General features: G+C 38.4%; 1 protein-coding gene across 1 annotated transcript in view; it reads left to right on the top strand.

The window, feature by feature from the left end:
* ptk2aa (protein tyrosine kinase 2aa) overlaps nt 1-21,850 on the top strand; it is a 58,348-nt gene that overhangs the window by 8,872 nt on the left and 27,626 nt on the right. Inside the window, exons 2-8 of the mRNA XM_037693550.1 lie at nt 3,650-3,676; nt 9,722-9,966; nt 10,993-11,162; nt 14,747-14,834; nt 15,005-15,084; nt 15,300-15,362; nt 18,812-18,866. Coding sequence (XP_037549478.1) covers nt 3,650-3,676; nt 9,722-9,966; nt 10,993-11,162; nt 14,747-14,834; nt 15,005-15,084; nt 15,300-15,362; nt 18,812-18,866 — 728 coding nt within the window. The remainder of the gene's footprint in view (nt 1-3,649; nt 3,677-9,721; nt 9,967-10,992; nt 11,163-14,746; nt 14,835-15,004; nt 15,085-15,299; nt 15,363-18,811; nt 18,867-21,850) is intronic.

Below are 21,850 nucleotides of genomic sequence, written 5' to 3'. Positions count from 1 at the left end.
ATATATATATATATATATTAGTCCAGTTGTGATAATGTTGAATTGCAATGAGATTAGTTGCAATAAACCCACATTGTCCCTTTGTGGAGTTGCTTTGGCAATTCATATACTTCATCTGCTGATTTGATTTGAACTTTTAGTATGTTAGAATAGACAAAAAAACAAACTCTTTGGTATTGTCAGGATGTGCAGCAACATTGCTGGCAACACTTTACAAGAACCTCACAGACAAGGAGAGATTAGTTAAAAAGGCCAGACGGATTCTGGGAGAGTCTGATCATCACCTACTCCATGGTGAGTTCAGGCTGCGTTCATCTGAACACATATCTGTTGTCATGGTGCAGGACTCAACTCTGAAGTAATCAGGCTTGATTGCTTTTAATGTTTTTTCACTACCAGCTGTGAAACAAATTGCCTTCAGGGGATAATAAAAGATTCTTGAACTCAAACGTCTTCCTAAGCAGCATTAAGCATTTAGGATAAAGTGAGTCATCTGGTTTGCCAAATATATGACAGAAATGATATTGTGTGCACTTAAATTACAATAAATTAATGAAACATAAATATGCAGCTCTAATATTTATAACAAAATAAAACAAAGCGCTATTTTATTTGTAAACAAACATTTTTCCCAATGAATAAATATGGCAACTGATTTGTGATTGCTAAATGAGTCCCTTTTCACAGATTTGTTTTGTCGTTCGTACAATTTTAGGTTGTGTTCAAAGTCAGAGGTTTCACATTGCAAGTTTGACAAATGACACAATCAGTGCATAGATCTGTAAAATACATTTTTGGTCTTTTTTCTTTGTTTTAAGCACAGTGTGAGGGGCAAGCGTGTTGTTATTTTTGTCAGACTGTTATGTGTTTGTGTGCCTTTTAAGTTGGAGCTAGACACTAAAATAAATACTGTTAAGCTGACTATTTTTAATAAGCCTTGTGCCACCCACATCTTCTGCAATGGGGGAAGTAATACATAGTTTAGATGTTTTATTAGTTGTATTGATTGTGCAGCATAGCCCTAAAAGAATACAGGCAAACATGGAGTCTACAATGTAAGGTTGTAAAATACATTGTATCTTTTAATACCTTTTGTAAATCATTAATTTTTTATACATTTTCATGTATTATAAAATGGCAACGCCCCACTGCTTTTGAGTTTAGGCAGTAAAGCCATTATGGCTGCAGATGTCAGGCTAAACAGCACTTTAACTGCTCTGCATCCTTAACAAAGGAACTGAGACAGAGTGGAGCTCTCACATTGTCCAAACCAAGGAAACAGATGTTGGTGAAAGCGTTCAGGTCTATTTAGACGTCATTATAGACACTCCTTAAGGACTCTGTGCTTATAAACTTGTCCTAATGAGTTTATAGTGGCCCATTTTAGTCACCTATAACCAAAATGAAAGCAGTTTATAGTGTTGTTAGTTGTGTGATATTCAAAAGGACTGAGGAAACTGGGAAAAATGTACAGTTTCTGCTTTGTAATAAATAATTCTGTTGTGTCTAAAAGTCACTGTAAAGTTGGTAAAATCACATTTTAAACGTTTTAACTACTGAAAAGTTACAAATGTAATTAAACATCACATAAACTTCAGTTTATTATACAAGTTAATACACATAATTTAGCAGAAATATTTAGACTTTTTTTTTCTTATTTGCATTTATGATTGTGTTGTAGATTTTGAGGAAGTTGTTTGGATAAGTTTTTAATTATTACCACAGATAGAAAGTGTTTCTTATTATTACGCTGTGTTTGTGGCTAATACGGCCATGGTGAGTCATGTTTATAGCATTTTCTTTTGCTCTGTGGGTTTTCTTCTGATCATTACATCATCTGTGTGTGCGCTTGCAGATCCAATATTTGAGCATACGTCAGGGTGTCTGCAGCACTTAGGCACTTATCCTTTTTGACTCCCTCTAACACATGAGTGGGTGTCATGTTCCCATAAAGCTTTGCCTGAACTTCCTGTCAGAGTTCAGGAGTTGTTTCCTCAGTGGAGTGTGGAGTATCACAGCAGTTAAAAAAAAAAAAAAGTTGTGTCCTTTTAGAACCAAAAGATAATTTTAAGCAGTTACAAGGGGTTTAAATTAAAGTTTGTAATATTTTGTTTATCAAGTTAAATGTTGCAAGAATAAATTTATTTAGTTTTGTTGTTAAAAAAAAAACATGCAACATGCTTGTATGAGAAAGGTTAAAACTAATAATGTAGATTTTCTTGATTAGTTTAATCAAGTTTGCCTGAATCCTCAGACTACCGTACTTTCCGGACTATAAGCTGCTACTTTTTCCACACGCTTTGAACCCCGCGGCTTATACAATGCTGCGGCTAATTTATGGGTTTTTGTTTTTTGACGGGCTGACGAGCTTCCTGCCACCAAAACATTCAGCCTCGTTACACCCCGGCGCTCACATAGCTGCCCAGTACACATCTCTCCTGGGGGGTGGGTCCTCGTGACTCAATGAGACTACCTGTTTAAATAAAGGTTTTTAAAAAAATCTGACCTATGAAATTACCAAACAGGTCACAGTGGACCAATGAAACAAGGGTTGGAGGAGAGAACGAGGAGGAGGAGCTTGTGGCTGACCGATTTATTGGCCCCGATTTCCTTAATTTTGGGAAATCAAAAATCGGCCGAAACTTGCACGAGAAACCGATTTTACCAATTTATTATTATAATTTTTTTTAGTTTTAAGAACTTTATTTTATTTTCAGAGCACTACCTCATGGACAGTTAAAACAGGTTTGTATTGTTTCTAGGATATTGTTCAAGGGTATGTTTTTCTATAAAATAAAACTGGAAAATTGAAGGTGCATTGTGACCTCATCACACTTGACAGTGTCACTTACAAAAAAGGTCGGTATCGGCCAAAATCGGAATCGGCAGGTCAGACTTTTTAGAAATGGGTGATCGGCCAGAAAACTGCAAACGGTGCACCCCTAAAATAAATAAATAAATTATCTGCAGCATTGTATAAGCCGCAGGGTTCAAAGCCTGTGAAAAAAGTAGCAGCTTATGGACTGGAAAGTACGGTACGGTAAATGTTTTTGACACCTCTGAAGCATGTGCAGGAAAACCTGATTATTTTATCCACAGGGATAAATTAAATTAAAAAAAATTATGCAAATTCTTAACTCTAAATTATTACAAATGTTATAAAAATTTCAAATTGTTTTGTGGAACCACAGAAGTATTTTCTTTGTTTCTGTTAGCTTTTACTTTTCAATCAAAGTTGAATAAAAGTGTGTGCCGGTAACTTCCTGATCTCATGCTAACCCTTAACGCTGAACAACAGGGCTGCTGTGCCGCATTTCCGGCTTTAATCGTTCACTCCTTTTGAACCTTTGCCTCATTGGGAGTCCTGTGAATCAACAACTCTAAATCAATTTTTAAAAACATCAATCAATATCACTGAATTGTTTGCATGTTAAAAAAACATCAATCAACTTTTAATTGTAAAAAATTGACATAAATTGTGGAGCACCCCATGCAGTTTATTTTGCATTTCACAGTAATGGAGTTAGAGACGCCAGCTTTAGGTCTTAACTTAATAATGTTGACTTTCCTTTTTGTTTTCTTATTTCTTAGCTTGAAGCCTCACAGCTAAAGAAATGGGCTCACTGTTATTTTGCTGTTTGTCTTTCAGATATTTCCAGGATTGCCTATTACACAGGTGAGTATCTGACCCTCAAACACCTGCTACAGCCTGTCAAATCATCTACTTTATTCACTAAAGCGCACATTTAGAGGGCATTCACTGCCTCAATAAATACACCTGGAGCCTTTTTAATTGCTCTTAAGCTTATTCAGAATGTATTCAAAGTGATTATAAATTAAATATCATTACAAAAATCAAAGTTCTTGAGTTGGTGCATTAGTTCAAACTAATGCTAATTTAAGACACTTAAAAGGAGACTGAATTTCTTATTTCCTGTCGTCCTAAAGATATATTTCTCATAGGCTTTTGTCAAAATGTCACCAATTTACAAAATTCTCCAAGTGTGCCTTTTAAGATTTTTGTCTTCTACTGCTGGTTTTATAATCTGGCCAGTCACATTTGCCTTTCTGGCACGTGCTTGTCAACATGTTGTATGCACACTTGTTTTTTTTTTTTTTACCTTAACCATTGCAGAGAGCTTTTGCTGTCAAAAATAACATTGTCTGTGGCAAGTTGTTTGAAAGGGCACAGTTTTATTTAGTAATTGTTAGCAAAAGTTTATTTTTAGGTACTATAATCCACCCCACCACTGAAGGATCTTTAAAGCATTATTACTGGCGTCATTTTTCCCCTTCAAACACGTCTCTCAAAATGAGGTATTTTCAGACATAGAAGGCTAAAACTAAACTGACAAGCTTCAATCATCAGTATTTGTTTGCTCAAGCACAGAATTTCTTAAAAGAAAAGATATATTAGTGACATAATGTTGAGGATGTAACATGTTTTTCCTCTCAGACAATAGTGTCTTAACCAGAAAGCATGACTTGGCACCTAAATACTGCATGAATCAAAGTCTCAACTTTATCATTTTTTGTCGATTATCAGTATGTGTTCTCGGTTTTACAGAGTAAGTTTACCTTTATGCAACTTTTTTTTATTGTTTTGTGTATCATCCTGTGTAATTCTTTGAGTTGACCTTAACAATAGTTAATGCCACCTGAGAGGAAGTAAGGAAGCAACAGAGGAAGTTTGTTGGAGAGGATGTTTAAGTACCATATACATTGTGTTTGTTTTATTTTGTTTATGAAGGAGAAGGTGTTTATATATGCAGTTTAAATCAACTGCCAGAGTGAGATTTAAGACAATGTTACAAATCAAATGCAGAGTATTAAAGCTAATAATCTGCTTCAAAACATTTTTAACGCTTTGATTTACTTACAAGCACAAAGTATTAATGTGAGTGTCTTTCAAGAGTTACAACACATCTATAATTGATTACGTTATCTTGATTTTTTTTTTTCATCCAAAAGCTTTGAAATGCTTAAAACTTTCACTGAGAACTAATGATGTCAACATGACATACATTTTGTTCTAATTATGTTCACAAGCAGAACAAAATAGCAAGAAAGAGACTTTTGGCTCGGTCCCAGAAAAGCTCTTCCCATTCATGACAACATCCGGCCCCCCGGACAAAAGACCCTCAATGGTCCACACACACACACACGTGCACGCAAACACACACTCTACCCCCCACCACCCCCCTGCTCCCACCAGATTTTCATAACAATGGGGAATGCCTTGGATGGAGCACAAATGATAGGAAACCCACACGTGCACACTCATGAAAACACACACTTGAATGAATGCCCAGTTTGATCATCTAAACACATATTACCTTAAGATTTTACATGTTTGTCAATTAATATTATTTCCCAGAATGTTTTATAGTTTTATAGTCATAATTTGAAAAAGGTGATGTCTCTTCCTGTGGTTGGCACGTCATATTTGTTTGTAGAAACAAACTGAGCGCATATTGCGCTTATTTTGCAACCAGAAGATAAAAGTAGAGTTTAAGTTGTCTTAATTGTGCAGTATAATGTGTCTTAGATTGGCATAGATGGTTGTTTAGACGTCAGTCATTCAGTGACAGCTGTGAGTTTACACACAACTAGAGCTACTATTGTTCTGACAAGGACTCTGTTTTCTTCTCGCTCTTACTGGTTTATTTAGTTTTTTCCATGCAAATCTTTTAGAAATGTACTGAGAATGTGCATGTTTAGGTAATCTTATTTGGCTCAAGTGTTCGTTTGAACAAGGATTATTTTGTAGTGTGGCTATGGATTTGCAAGTTGTATAACCAGACAGGGGAAGTTTGAAAAAAAGATTTGAATTATATAGATTTTTATTTTTCTTCAGGATTGTGCATACAGTGGGATTATCTGAGAAAGCTCATTTAAAGTAAAGATTTTATCGCAAATAAATGCAACAACTTCATCTGTGCTTTGTAGAATTATTTAAATATTGTACCTTTTGCCAATATTAATTTAAGAATAGGCTGAGATCAGCGTTATGAGCAGAAGTGGGAGTGGTTTTAATTGAATGACAAGAACGAAATTAGCACATTAATAGTTTCTAGCTCCTCCTACAGCCCCCCTCTCAAGCTCTCCAATTTCTCACTCAACTTTCATTCATTTGTGTTGCTCTGCCCTCGTTTTCCTCTCATTCACTGTGAAACAATCGCTGCATTTCTCCTCGTCTCTGTCTCTGCTTCCTTTGTTTACCTGGCTCAGTCTGTCCCCTCACTTTCTGTTTGCGACAGAAGACGATAACTTTGTATTTGTTTTTGACTGAGAGCAGTAATTGTCCTTCTTTTTGACCACTGGCGAACAGAAAGTCCTCCGGATCAGCACTGTACGAGTCGGATTAGACTAGAGTTTTTTGCTGAAGGAGAGCTTCTCTCACCAACTCAGGGACTTCAGGTTGAAATAACCCAGTCTCTCCTGAGCAACGGTTGCTCCACACTTCCAGGGAAACTGTGTAGCTATGCCGTACAGGCACGAACCAGAATTGGAGCGAAAAGCAAATGATGTGTTTTCATCAGAAAGAGATCGCTGAGAGAGAACCTCAGAAGTGGACAGAAGAAGACGAAGGCAGAAGTTTGTGGATGAAAGTAACTTTGACTCTGGAAAACCGTTTTGTCTTTGTAGCAAGAAGATCTTGAAGAGAAACTGAAGCTTCTCACGGTCATTTTGTCCTGTGTGGACACTTTTCAGTGTCATTGCAAACATTTTTTGCTTTTTGTGGATTTTGCCTTTTCGGAAATAATGGTTTGAAGACATAACCGTAGCGTGAGAGATTAATTTTTCTTACAAGACTGTGTGCGAGTTGGAGCTTGGATTATGTAAGAGTTTTGTAAAGTCAGCGTGTGCCATGCGTGGCTGCGAAGCCGCAAGTTGCCTCTCTGTCCTCGGTGCAGGCAGGCACAGGAAGGGACAGACATGCGTTTCCATGACGATGAGTGGCTGTAGCCCTTTCCCCGTGTGCTGGGTCAGAGGTATGAACGTAATCTCCTTAAAACACACACACAAACACACAATTCTTCACTCTGCGACACCTGACTCCATGGGAAAAGACAGCCAAAGCTATTGTTGGTTTGCAGAGATATGCTCATAAAGTGTGTGTGAGTGTGTGTTCATGTGCATGCGTGTGCTTACACCTACTAAACCATATCCATTTTCTTTTAATGGAGGAGACGTACAGGAAGGCAGGACAAATGGCAGAAAATTAAACTTGAATCTGTTTTTTTTTTTTAAGTCTTGATAACACACTTGCACTTGCATACATTTACACGTCACAACAAAGATTTCTATTTTCTGTTCATTCCCACCTGAAGTTGCTATGAAATGACAGGAAGTGTGTCAGAGCTTCTTGTTCAGGACAAGATGGCAGCCTGTGGAGCATTGTCTTCTCTGTCCTGTACACACGGATGCTTACATAATAAGACTTGACCCTGACTGTGCCGCTCTTTCTTTATTTCTCTCTTCGGGATCGTATTGTTCATTGTATTTTATCTTGCCTAAGAACAACACATGGAGAATAGATATTTGCTGTACAAAGTTGGCATCAATCAGGATAGGAAGCTCTTAGTGGAAAATGTGACTGAGGAGGTTTTGATTGTGCCACATTAGAGGTGCCAGGCTGTAGCTGACAGTAGAGTTAAAAAGGAAGGACACACACCAAGTTACAAACATTGACTGGGTCGTAGATTTGATAGCATCTGTGTGATAGCTGAAACGTTTACTTGAGAAGTCAATGTTCAAATGTAAAGACTAACTGCAGTAGTGGTTTTTTTTTCACTTTTGTCTCTTACAAACTTAAACAACTAATCATTTAAAGGGATAAACTGTTTTCAGTGAAGTGTTGTTGGATTATTGCTTTTAAACAGCGATCAGTAGACTTGATTTTAGCGAGCAGGGAAAGTTTGTGCCAGGAGAGTCAATCTAAATGATGCTTGCTACAAAGAATCTAAGAGAGTGTATTTTTCACTTTTTCAAACACTATTTTGAAGCTTTTTACACTTTTTTTTTTGCATCAGTCTGCTATTTAACCATCACCATCACCCCACCATCACAGACATCCAGACCTCCAGATGCAGGAAGAGGGCCACCTGCATCATGAAGGACCCCACTCATCCAGCAGCACACATATTTTGCCTCTTTCCCCTCAAGCAGAAGGTTGCAAAGCATTAAGTGTAGAATCACTAGACTGAGGAACAGCTTCTACCCTGAGGCTGTTAGACTCATGAATCTCTAACCAGGATAATCACTGTAATGCTGCTTTAACTGGTGTATGTGACTTATCTGTGCTGCTGATTATCCATGCTGCTGATTATCCATGCTGCTGTATTCATACCCATCTACTCACTACAGGCTCATGTTCGGGCTCCTGTTTAATATACCGTATTTTACATTTATCATATCATTTAGCGTTTATGTTAGATCTTTTAACTTATCATTTAGTGTTCGTTTAGCGTACATCGTTTAGCGTAGTATACATCTTAGATCCTTATATAATGTTTCTTTTTATACTTTATATTTTTGCTTTTGTTGTGTAACCGGAACGTTGTGTACATAATTCCACCTCATGTACCACATGTGATGTGAATGACAAAGAAACTTGAACTTAAACCCAGTTCATTGTCTCTCAGTAAATGGTGCGAAATGGATGATGTCCCATAATTCCTGTCTGAGATACAACTGTAACCTGGTATAATAATTCAGAATATTGCAGTTGCCTGTAAAACCTTTTGAATTTTGGATTGTTTTAAAAGATAACATTTAGCTCCTCTGGTGGTTAAGTTCTGTGCATTTCTTTTGTTCTCCCTTCACAAATGGTCACTGCTTCTCCAAACTAAGATAAGATAAGATATAACTTTATTGATCCCTCTGGAAATTGTTGTGCCAGAGCTTCAGTACAAAGGAACATACACAAGGAATCACACAAGATATAAAAATAACAGAGAATATAAAAATTAATAAGCAATTAAGGGCCAAAACATGTCTGGTGCAGACAGAAACGTTAAAATGTTTATTGTAGTGCAGGATTAATTACAAGGATTCAAGGATTTTTTTAAATTATCATACCAGCTCACATTTGCATGTTTGTGATTCAAAATTCAGACTCAGGTCCCAGACCAAGAAGCCTAACAATTACTGGTAACGGATAAATAAATAAAAAAAGAGTACAAAAATCTATAATAAATAGTTAAAATAAATAAAATAAATGAAAAAGTAAGTTGAAGCTGAATTAAGTGCAGCTAATTTTTATTGTCTCCTGTGTAGAAAGGAAAGGGGAGTGTACTAACAGGGTACTGAGCAGTTCAGTTGACTACAGGTAGGATCTCATATGTGCCTCACACAGCCACATTTTTAAGACAAGCTTATCTTTCAAAACTAGAAATTGTATCAATTTTAACATTAATTTAACTGTCAGTGATGGTAAACGTAGTTGTTTTGATGTCAAAAGTGTTTGTTTTGGCCTGTTTTAATAAAGTTCCCAGCATGCAGAAGATGAATTGATCCACATAAACCCCAAGTAGGAACTCTCAGTAAAAAACAAACAAAAAAAAAAAAAAGCCCAGACAATTCACTAAGAATATTGTACAATGTACTACGATGCAAGTCGTACCTGGGGGGAAAACATTACAACCAAATAAGTTTAGGAATATCTTTTGTATTTTTCTAATTGAGCTTGAGTTTTTTTCTGCTTTGCTTTTTACAGAATATGACAGACACCTAGCAGCGGCGGTATCAGCAGGGAAAACCATGGCAACAGCCTACCTGGAGCCCAACCTGAACAATGCCCTCCTGGGAGGCGCCAAGTCCCAGCTGAGTGTGGGAGTATCAGACCGGACCATGGCTGGACCCGTGGACAGGGTTCTGAAAGTCTTCCATCACTTTGAGACCAACACTGAACAGAACTTCTGGTCTTCCAACATCAGATATGGAGATGCGACTGATGTCAGGGTACGGATACACATTTCTCTGTTCGGTCATGGGTTTTAAATTTATGAACCACACAGATAGTTGACATCATCACCTAATTTTGTCTCAAGTGAACATATTTATGAGATTTTATACCCACATGTTGGACTGTGCTTTATTTTAAAATCATAATAACACAAATTTTAGTGGCGTCTTTGTGGAAAAAATGGTGTTTATTCCATGAAGTGTTTTTCACAGCTCTTTGTCAAAACTCATTGAAGGTACTCAGGATGAACGGTTAGATTTATTACTCAGTATTGATGACCTTTTTTATTAGAATACTAAACTAAACCACCTCCACAGTGACATGTAGTGTTTGTAACTGTCCTCAGGCCTTCTTACTTACAGTTCACACTCAGCAGTAGCATCAAAAGCAATTTATTTTATTTATTTTTATGCAGTTTATCCTCAGCTCAAGGTCCTAGCTGTCAGCTCATAAAAGAAATTATGAAAGTAACCTGAGGGGGCACTTTTTAATGTTTGTGTGTACCAGTGTTGTGGCATGTTTTTAATTTCAACCATGACGCAGAAACTTCCTAGTAGAGCTTAAATTGTTAGCCGTTTGTCACAGCAACGATCCTGTCCTCTCTTTTCCTTTCATCCCTCTCTTCTTCAGTATATAGGTCAGACCCCCTGGCCATTTACATGGCAACACACATGGTTCTTTAAGCATTATTGTGGCTGTCTGATGTCTGCCAACTTGTATGGGTGGGAACACGCGTTATATCGCTTGGTGTCACCTAGACACGCTCAAACAAACTCCTTGACCTGATAGAAAATGTCAGATGTAAAAGCAAACTTTTTGATGGAGCAGATGGGCTAAATTTGTAATTTATTTATTTTTATCTCTTGATTGTGTTTTTGTGGTTCTATGTTTTTAATGTTATGTTAATCTATATATGTGTTAGCCTGCTGCATGGACAGACTCCACTGAAAACTGACAAACAAAAAATCTTAACTCTCAATCAATTTCTGTCTTCATTATTATTATTATTATTTTCAATGCAGGGGATCATCCAGAAGATTCTGGACATCCACAAGGTGCGCTGGACTTCTTGTTTTGGCCTTCGCCTCAGCAGCAGCCAATCCAAAGACCAGGTGCACTGGCTCCACCCAGATATGGGCGTGTCTCACATCAGAGAGAAATATGAACAAGCTCGACCCAATGAGGAATGGAGGTAAGAAAATATCTGTGTTTGAGTTCATCATTCAGCACTCTGCTGTTTGGACAGCTGCACTCATGCACTACATATTTAGCACAAATGATATTTTACTAAACTGTAAATCAGGCCTCTCTCAGGCACAACAATTAAAAACATGGTCCTATTAAAGGGCATTTTTATTTTGACTAAAGGTTTAAATCAACCTTGGCTTTCTACCATTTTATGTAAAAAATTCTCATGCAGAAATTTTAATTACTTCCCCCCCCCAAGATTCTTCTTTGTTCAACAAAGAAGAATCCATGCAGAGGACCTGCCTCAACCTTGTTATATTACAATTACAAACAAAGCTTGCTAATTAGAGGAATTTTGTTTTATGGGTTACACTGTAACAGTAGTTTTTTTTGTTGTTGTTTGTTTTGTTTATCCTGTGTACTGTATATTTTTTAGAGCTAGTTCATCAAATCAGCTAAAATAATCATTTTAAAAGTCAAAACATACAACTATTATGATTGTGCTTTGAAATGACAAGACAAAATAAAGCAGATAATTAGGCTAACTCTGTTGCCCTGATGCATTTTAACTCGTTATATTCAACATCTTGTCTGTAAGTTCTGCAAGCGTTTGTTTTGTCTCATTTAGATGTTCTTAGCTGCTCTTTCCACATCAAAATCAAATAGATTATGATGAAATCAAACCATTTTATTGCTTTCAGAGATGGCTTATTGCTACGTGAAGTTTTACTAAACAAGCTCCGTTTTTAAGCAAAATAATAAGAAAAAAGTACTTAGTTTGTCAAATTAACGCATCAATTTTTGGCCCGAATTAAAATGTAAGGATCAGATCTGGCCTGCAGGTTTTCAGTTTGACATGTACAGGAAATGATGCATTCAAGTGACACAGTAAACTACAAAGCAGCAAGAGATTGAGAAGTATAACAGAATGGAACAAATGTTTTTTCTTTTCTTTTTCACTTAGTTTTATTTATTTTTACGTTTTTTGGAACATTGAACATTTGGTGCATAACATTTTAGCAATTGTCTGTTTTTCTTGAAATTTTTTAGAACACCTGATTATATTTTAGAAGGTACACATATAGATGCAGCATGACTAGGGTTTGGACTGGAAGAAGAGTCCAAATTTGCACATTCTCTCTCAAACACACAGATTTGTTTCAACTGGTGATTGACTCAGTTTGAGTAGCCTTGTATTTTCTGGAGCTGGATATTTATTTATCAGATAACGTCTTCATTTGTGGGTGATTTGCCACAAATCTGGCATTAGGCAGATGCGTAGATGTCTACTCCCTGTCAGACCACTGCCAAAACTTGGTGTATGTAGGGTAGTAGGTTTCTTCTGCATACTCGCTGGGGTAGTGTATAAAGGAACTTCCATCCCAGAGGGAATGTCGCACAATGTTGGCTGTGCAATCCAACATCTCACACAGCTGTCTGTTGACTGTTGGCACGTTGAGGGTGGTTTTGTAATGGAAGAGGCCATGAGCCATGGACCTCAAAGTTGCAAAGGTAACATTCATCACACCACCAAGCTTTGTCAATATTCCAGTCATACTTTGCCCATTCTAGAGTTATTCCACAGGTGGTACATCTCAACCCGTCCTATAGTCATAACCACGCAGAAACTCATTCAATAATTATGATTAAGCTTAAGCATGCAAGTTAAAGAAAATAGATGAAAGAGATGTTGGGTCCCGTTCTGCTGTGTTCAGTAGTCACACTATTTGCGTCAATGCTTCTCAAATAAATCCCAAAGAAACAAGGAATTAAAAACGACCAAGATGCTTTAGTGTTGGTTCCTTTGCAGACTTCTCAAATGGTTTCCCATAACAAAGTATTCCCACTTGTTTCTTGGGTTATTAATTGTTTGTTTGCATCAAATGTTGCCAAACCAAGCTCTGTTACACTTCTAGGGCTCAAGGTCACACAGTGACTGCCATAAAACATTTTATGAATTTAAAAGGAACTTGCTGAAAGTTATCATTGGATGTACATCTACAACTGAACTTTTGGAGTCAATCCAATTTAAGATGGCCCAATTGGCCAAAGATGGCCCAATCCAATCCAATTCAAGATAACTGTTAGCCAACACCTTTGATAAATGGTTGGCTATTACCATTCTAATTCTGTAAATGTATGTTTATAAAAGTGTGTTGAATTAGTCCAATAGAGAATCTTAAACTTTTTTCACCCAACAGTTATCATTTGCCAGATGTGCTTGTTTGTAACTCCCCCTCACATTTAACTAGCTAAATGTAAAGGTAATACCTTTATTTAGTAGATTTTAGATTAAGTTTTAGACATTTTTTTTTTTATCTTTGAGTTAAGCATAGACGAGGCAGGTGCCAGTGTGTATCTACAAAAAAAAAAAAAGCACATTTCATTGGGAAGTGGTGATTACGCTTTGTGAACAGTTTCTCAATTTGATGCAGTAGGATTTTAATGTTTTTTTTTTATTATTATTATTTTTTTTTTTTTTCAAAAATCACCATTTCACAAAACAGACAGCTTCAGCAGGGGCAGCACGGTGGCGCAACTGGTAGAGCTGCTGCCTCTCAGCGAGTAGGTCCCTGGTTCAAACCCCGGTCCAGGGGCCTCCTGGGTGGAGTTTGCATGTTCTCTCCGTGCATGCGTGGGTTTTCTCCGGGTGCTCCGGTTTCCTCCCACAGACCAAAAACATGCATGTTAGGCTGATTGGTAACTCTAAATTGTCCCTAGGTGTGAGTGAAAGTGTGAATGGTTGTTTGTCTCGTTTGTCTCTATGTGGCCCTGTGATGGACTTGCGACCCGTCCAGGGTGTACCCCGCCCCTCGCACAGTGATTGCTGGACATAGGCACCAGCGACCCCCGTGACCCAAAATGGAATAAGCGGGTAAAGATAATGGATGGATGGATGTACAGCTTCAGCAGTTTGTCGTTTCCACTCCAAAGTTGCTGCTGTGATTTACTGCGAACAGCATCCAGATCTATTGTGTAACCTGTGTTTTGTGACCATGTGTGGTGCAGTGTGGCTGTGTGGTAGAACAGTTTGAATGTTCAGGGTGTAGTAAATGTATTACCTTTATTGTGGCTGTCTGGGTGCTAATGCTATTGTGGGGAGGATACTTTTTTTTTTTTTTTTTTTTACTGTGAACATAAAGAGACAGAGAGAGAACCAGATGTCTACTCTGTCTGACTAAATCAACATCTCTGTGTGTCTGAGCCTCTCTCTAATATACTGGTTTTACAATCACTGCTCTCAGTAGCGTTTTCTTAATGCCTCTCAAACATTAGTTTCTTATTATTTTGCTTTTATAAAACTGCTCTACTTTTCCCATTTTCCTCACAAACGAATCACACAAGTCTGGACCATCAATATTTTACAAAATTAATAAGAGGCACATGGTACTTGTTAAGTATTTACTACAAAGCTGTTAGCTTGTACTATCTACCAACTTCACTGTAACCAAAGGCATGTCCATGCATTTTTAAAGGCTGTGAATAAACAGTTGGTTTCAGCTGATTTTTGTTGTTTATGTTGAGAAAATATTTTTTTTCAAGCATTTTGATTGTCGTCTTAATATATATATATTTTTTATTCTTCAGGTATGAGCTAAGAATCCGATATCTACCAAAAGGCTTTATGCAGCAGTTTACAGAAGACAAACCTTCACTCAACTGCTTCTACCATCAGGTACTCAAACACTCGGATACATACCAATACACATACTTTAAGCCAGCTGCCAACACTGAGGCAGCATAATTTAAATCAGTAGGACTGTGTGTTGCTGTGTGTGTGTGTGTGCCACTTGAGTGTGAGAAGAAAATGTTTTGATGAAATTGTGTTTGCGATGTGTCTTCCAGGTGAAGAACGACTACATGACACAATATGGAAATAAGGCGGAACAAGATGTGGCTCTTAAGTTGGGTTGCCTAGAAATTAGGTAAATCGTGCCCCCAAAGATTACTGAAGACTCAAATTGGGAGTTTCTCTTCACAAAGATTTGTAGTTGTTTGGTTTACTGTAAGGTGTTTTTCTGTTAGTCTGTGGGCAGATTGAACACCGTTTAAAATATTATATAAAAAAACAACATGTAACGTCTGCTACATTGCCAGTGGATCTGACCTCACCTTCTCACTGTGGTTTACTTGTTTCCAGGAGGTTTTTCAAAGAGATGAGAGGAAACGCTTTGGATAAGAAATCCAACTATGAACTTCTGGAGTAAGTACTTTCATTATGAGAAAAGAGAACCAAGAGTACAATACATTTCCACTCTTACTTTGCTTCAACATAGAACACTGATTTTCTACCTGGAAATCAGCTGTCAGGTTCAGTGATCTGATAAACCCATCAGTATATCTTTATTTCTGTCTTTCCTGGAGCTATGAGTAGAAAACCGTTGGTTATATTGAAGGTCATTAAATGTTTGAGAATCTCAGGTGCTACAGTTTCTGCCCGACTGATTAGAAATGTTGCTGCAATAGAGGCCTTAAAGAAGAAACTTTAAAAATCCAGCTTTTTGTTCTCATCTTTTTGTTTTCACATTGTCCCGCTTTGGACTCTTAACAAAGACTTTCAGTGAAAAAATAACAAACAGAGGTCTAAACTGGCCCGGCTCTAACATGTTCTGGTTCTAATGAGCTGCCTCGAACATCAACCTAACGAGCTTTTTAATTAATTGAGAAGAATGTCCACTGTCTCTTTGTTGGTATTTCTTTATCTTTTTTTGTGTTCACTCAGTTCTTCCGTCACTTCCTGGATTTCTATCCGTTTTTCCTCTGCCCTGTTATTTTTTTACGGTCTTGCTCTGTCTCTGCTGATTGGGAAAGATGTTGTGTCATGCATATTTAAAACCAGAGAAAGAATAGAAGGAAAGTGCTGTTTGGATGCTGCCTGCAAATAGTTTGCCTTGAGGGGCTGCTAAGCCTTTGCTGAACAGAATATCCCATCATATGTTTGACTCTGTTGGATTTAGTGCCAATCAATTTGACTTGTACTGAATTCACAAACACTGTTGTTTTTTTTGTTGTTGTTTTTTTTGGTTCTAATCTAATTTTAGGACCAAGTTGCAGTTGATCAGCAGCTTCTGGAGGCTGAGGGAGACTTCTGTTACCACACATAAAACAGTTCTGTCTCTAAAGTGCTCTTAACCCTCAAGATCTCAGACCCTTTAGTAAAGTCTTAGACTCTCAGTGGGACAACACGTACCAGTGAAAGAACGGCTGTTCGAGCCACTGTTAACTTCCAAAACATCATTGAGCCTGGACCCTGAATGCCACATTGTCCTGGATGCAACCATTGGAGTAGGAGTGCACGTATAAAACGAATAAAATGGTGCTCTATGTATGGCATTAAAACTGCTGAAAGCACGATTGTGTGGATGGATGAATGAAAAACACAATGTTAAGTGTTGTTTATGTTAATAAGGTACTGTGTAAAAAGCCTTGCAGTTTCCTTGTTAAAAGAATAAGGTTCTGAAGTAAAATATCTAGGCCCAAATCAATACTTGCATGTGTTGAGGCCAGTGTTTATTAGTAAAAAACTGCTAACCAGATTATTTTGAATAACAAAATAGAATTCTTGACTCAAATTCATTCATTCAACCTTTATTTAAACAGATAAATCACACTGAGCCTCAAAGACTCATTTACAAGTGAGACCTGTTTGGACAGACAATAAAAAAGTGGTGAAAAAGGACTCGTTGGGTTTGGAGACAAAAAACATTCAGAACATGCTCTTAATGTTGGCTGAAAGTTAACAGCATGATAATGAAAAAAAAAACTTGCACACAAGCACATAATGATGCCGACATTCTGCAGTGGGGAGGTGGGGGTGGCAAGGTGAGCATGTCCAGAGACAACGCACGGAGGCAATGCAGAGTTCTGATAAAATTGCTCAGTTCAAATAGTTCTCTCTGGAGATCCGTACACTCTCAGGGGGTGTCGAGAACGACCAAGGACGAATCCAAAGAGTCCTGAAACGATGACAGAATGTTTATGCAGCTGGGCCTCTCTGAATGATCCTTAGACTTATCCTGATGCATGCTCAATAATCCAGGTAGAAAAATCCAGAGGACCAGATTTAACTTTTTTAGATCCTTAGACTTCCTCGGTAGGAGGGGAGGGAGGGGTAGAGCATCAGGTTTACAAAACTTCCAGGTGAATTAAGATAAGATGGCCTGTCAAGGCCAGTCAGGGAGCCGAATTCAGATAAACACGATTGTTTTGGGGACGGGCAAAACTTTTACTGACATCTACCTTGAGTCTGTGTTGGTCCACTCGGTTCTGAAACGTCCACATTAAATGGCCACACCAATGGACCGTGTCTGAGAGTAATCTTCGAGATCTGAGACATAAAAATAAATCTAATATTCTTTTCAATTAAAACAAACTTGGTTATTTGTATGCTTCTTTCTTATCATGACTGTAAAATACAGTGCAAGCTACGCTGTATTTCAAGATAAATCTGTAATATTAGTACATTTTCCTTGCTCTTTACTCACTTTTGCAGCCCCTCAAACATTGCAGCAACAGTGCAGGAATACAGATCTGCTATAATTGCATCTCCAACTCTTTTCAATACATTAAAACTTTGGCAATCTTAACTTGCAGACTTCACATGCCAGGATCTAACAACACACTGTACACGTGAGCAGTCAGCTGGCTATAGATTTGAGGCCATGTGTCGGTGCCTATTTTTTAACCTGAATGATCAAGTGTTCTTGAAAAGCATAAGCCTGTTGCCACATCGGTGCTAGCTTACCGGTAATTGTGTTTCAGTCACAGCTGAAATCTTATTAAAAAGTCTCTTCTGATCAATTTCACCCAGGCACTGTGATAATAATGGGAGTAGTTCAGATGCTGTGTTAAAAGGCTTAATTACTGCAAATCAGTCATTGTTGGTGAAATGTCTTAAAAACATTAATTCAAACATGGCAGCAGCATTTTTAATTGTCACTGGATCATTTAGAAGTGTTGATGGTCTGAAAGTGGCTAAAGTCATGGCTTTCATTTGGATTTAGATAATGTTTTCATGGAAAAACTCACCAACTTGATCTTTGTAAATTGCCATAATAATGGTCATAATGTCTTCCAAGTGATCCAGCTGTGCGATAAGTCTATTGTCTTGGCTTCCTTTTGCCGATATGTTAAGGCGAACATAATCTATTGCTTGGAACAGAGTCTTGAGATCTTCTGCTCGACTTTTTCTTACTATTTTACGGAGCTTTTATATTGATTTGAGATGTGACCTTTGGTGGAGAAACATGAGGTAGAAAAGATGATGTAACCCAGCTTTTTATATTTCCTCCTCCAGCTGTACTCCTCTTTTTCTCAGAGGAGTATGAGTCATTAGTTAGCTTCCTGTTATAGCTCTGCACATCTTAATGTCACTGAGGTCCCCCCCCCCTTCACAACCCCCACCTCCTTCCCTTTGTTTTAATTGTTATCATCTTCTAGGTAGGAGAATATGAGTAAAGCCCTGTTGTCAGCATGCTCAGTGTTTCATGTCTCTTCAGTTCCTCATCTGGAACTGTTGCTTGTAAAATTTTGGTTGAGCGAAAAAGGCTGCTGAGATCAGATAAACAGAGAAATACTTGCCAATTAACATTCCTCAGTTTAATTACAGCATGTCAAACATTCTGATCTCTATCTCCTCATTTTGCTTTTCAGAAAAGATGTTGGTTTGAGGCGATTTTTCCCAAAAGATCTGTTGGACTCAGTCAAGGTAAGATGATGAGAACAACCAAACTCCCTGCGCTCTTTTTGCTTTTCGAACCATTTGTGAAAGAAATAGCCCAGAGGTTTATGGCGAACAGCTTGGTTTCTTCTGTTCTGACTGAATAGTGCACTCTTGACATTCAGCAGCTGGTGTCACAGTGCTCCCATCTGTTCCACTGGAGCGACTCCGTTTCCAGACTGGTTTTGATGGGCAGCCTTAAGAATTTCTTTAATCCAGATTTAGCACGTTGTTACTTTATGCTCTGCCAGACTTAAAACTGAACAGCACATACAAAGAAACTGTAAAAACTCGTAAAAAATAGTTGAGTTGATGAGTTTGTTAATTTAAGAATGATCGAACATCAAAGGTAATGTGCAACAGCATGTAATTTCTGTAATGGCATTAACATGATGCGCAAGTTCAGTCATCTTTCAAAATGAAAACATCTATTTGGACAGGATTTGGTCGTGTGCATCTGCATGACTGTGTGTGTTAGCATAATGTGCAGTGTCAGTGATAAATTTATGGCACGTGTTTGTGAGAAGGACCTGGGTGTGCGTTTCGGAGAATTCAAAGTCTCTGTGGCCCGAAAAGGTCTTGATGTCAGCAGGCGGGGAGACAGATGCTCAGCAGAGGGTGATTGTGCATATTTGTATACGTATATTATGTGTGTGTGACCCTTAGGTCACGGTTAAACCCACTTTTTCTTCTCAACAATGAGAAGGGAGGAGGAGGAGACGGTGTGCCTCCTTCTGTTCCCACTTTTCTGTCCGTCAAGTCCTAACTCCCCTCTCATCAGCTGCAACATCATTCAGTCCCTTAAAGGCCGCCTATATGAAGAAGTGTATGGTGACGCATACGTACAAACAAATATTAAATTCACAGATTAACTATAATCATGTCTGCACTGATGCTAAGCAGTAACCTAAATCGACTGTGTCAGTTTAGAAGTGTCGGTTTTATTGCATCAAGTTAAAACCGCAAAAGCATTTGTAGTAGTGTGAATTAAATTAAACATTGTTTATCCATGACACACACGTCCATGTGTTAATGTGAGCGCAGGTCGGAGAAAGAGAGCTCAGCTGTCATTTATGTTTCTGTCGTTCACTCTGCTGAAAGAGAATTGGCGTCATTTAATGGGATTATTCCCGCTCAATGGACTCTACTTAGACACACACACACAAAGACACACATACACACACACAGAGTAAGCTCTGAGCAGATGGCCGTGGTAGTAAATAGTGACTTATGTTAGCAGTTATAAAGAGCGGAGCGTGTTCATTGTTATTGACAGGCTGGGCAGCAGGTTCAGTGAAGATGACCTTTGGAGATCAAAGTTTGAACCAGCTCCAGCTTGTTCTGTCAAGCTTGTCTTCCTTGTCAGCTGAATAGTGAATTGAAATACTGTTACATTGTACAAAAAGAACCTATTGTCCTGTTTTTATTAGTGCCATTTGCATTTATCAGCCACAACATTAAAACCACCTGCCTTCTTTGCATTGCCAGTAGTCAGGACATAAACACAAACACCTCTGGAGGCATTTTCCTTCAGGATGTTGGGACTGGATGCTTAACCTCCTAAGACCCAAAGTCTTTCATATGTGGATGCCAGGTTGTCCACTTATGTGGTTGCCAGGTCGTCCTTTGGGCTGTCTGCAGACCATGCAGGGTAGTGAAACTGGCATCTTAGGAGTATTAGGTTACAATAACAAGTTCTTATTGTCCTAATGGAGGAGGATGCTGTTTCAAAGAGGTGATGTCTGGGTAAGATTAATGACCAGACTATGGGATGTCAGCAAGGTGGCAAGAGTAGGAACTTTTGTCTACTTTCCTTTATGAGCCTTGCTAACAGTGGGATGCAAAATGACAAACTATGTTGTCTCATATCATTCACATAAGTGTGAAGAAATGTTCTTTTAAAGTTCGAAACACGAACACCGTAAACCGTTTGACTTTAGTCAAGTCATCTGGACGTTTTTTTTTTTTTTTTTTTTTTGTGCGGAGTCATTTCACCCTCCATCTGAAGGTCTTCATCAATCTGAGGAAACGTCAAACAAAACTGATTCTCCACCAACAGCCTCCTCCAAAGTGGGAAACAAAACAGTTATGTTGGTGCTAAGATAGCCTCTGGGGCATGCCCTCTCCTCTGGGGCACGCCCTCTTCTCTGGGGCACGCCCTCTCCTCTGGGGCACGCCCTCTTCTCTGGCGCCCGCCCTCTCCTCTGGCGCCCGCCCTCTCCTCTGGGGCACGCCCTCTTCTCTGGTGCCCGCCCTCTCCCTCGTTGACAGTCATGTCAAACTGGTTCAAAACACCAAAATCCATGCTCAGTAATCCAGGTATAAAATCCAACATTTTATACCTGGATTACTGAGCATGGACTTTGGTTAGCAACAAAACATCACTTCTATCATAACACTCAACGTAGACAGGATCAGAGCTCCAACGGGATTATAGAGGTGAAGAAGAGCATGGCTGCTCGTCAAGTTCTCTTTCATTCACCTCATCTTTCTATTTAAGGTCATTCCTACTCAATATGATATTTAAAAGTAAAAACAAAACCATTGATGAACCTATCAAAAAATATTACTTCAGGCCATGAATACACATCACTTTAAGGCAAATACTGTTGCATAGTCTTTACATTTTTGTCAACAGATCTAGAAAATGTAAAAAGTGACCACCATGACAGGTGCGTCTCAGTTGGTCAGTCTGTTGCCATAGCGATACTCAGCATGATGATGGGGATGTTGATAGTCCGTGCAGTATTTATTCTCAGGAAGGGTGGAAATATTTGTGTGTGTGTGTTTAGTGGTGGCATTTTAGGAATTTTACACAATAGTCTTATCAGGAGTTTGAAGAACACACGCACCCTCTTCATGTGATCTTTGTGTGTTTTCACATCTGTCGTTGCAAGCGCATGGGGATATTGACTGTGTGTGTGTGTGCGTGCGTGCGTGCGTGCGTGCGTGCGTGCGTGCGTGCGTGCGTG

Source organism: Nematolebias whitei, chromosome 19, assembly GCF_014905685.2.
Source record: "Nematolebias whitei isolate Nwh7 chromosome 19, NemWhi1, whole genome shotgun sequence".
Taxonomy (NCBI): Eukaryota; Metazoa; Chordata; class Actinopteri; order Cyprinodontiformes; family Rivulidae; genus Nematolebias; species Nematolebias whitei.
This window is presented reverse-complemented; position numbering and strand designations above follow the sequence as displayed.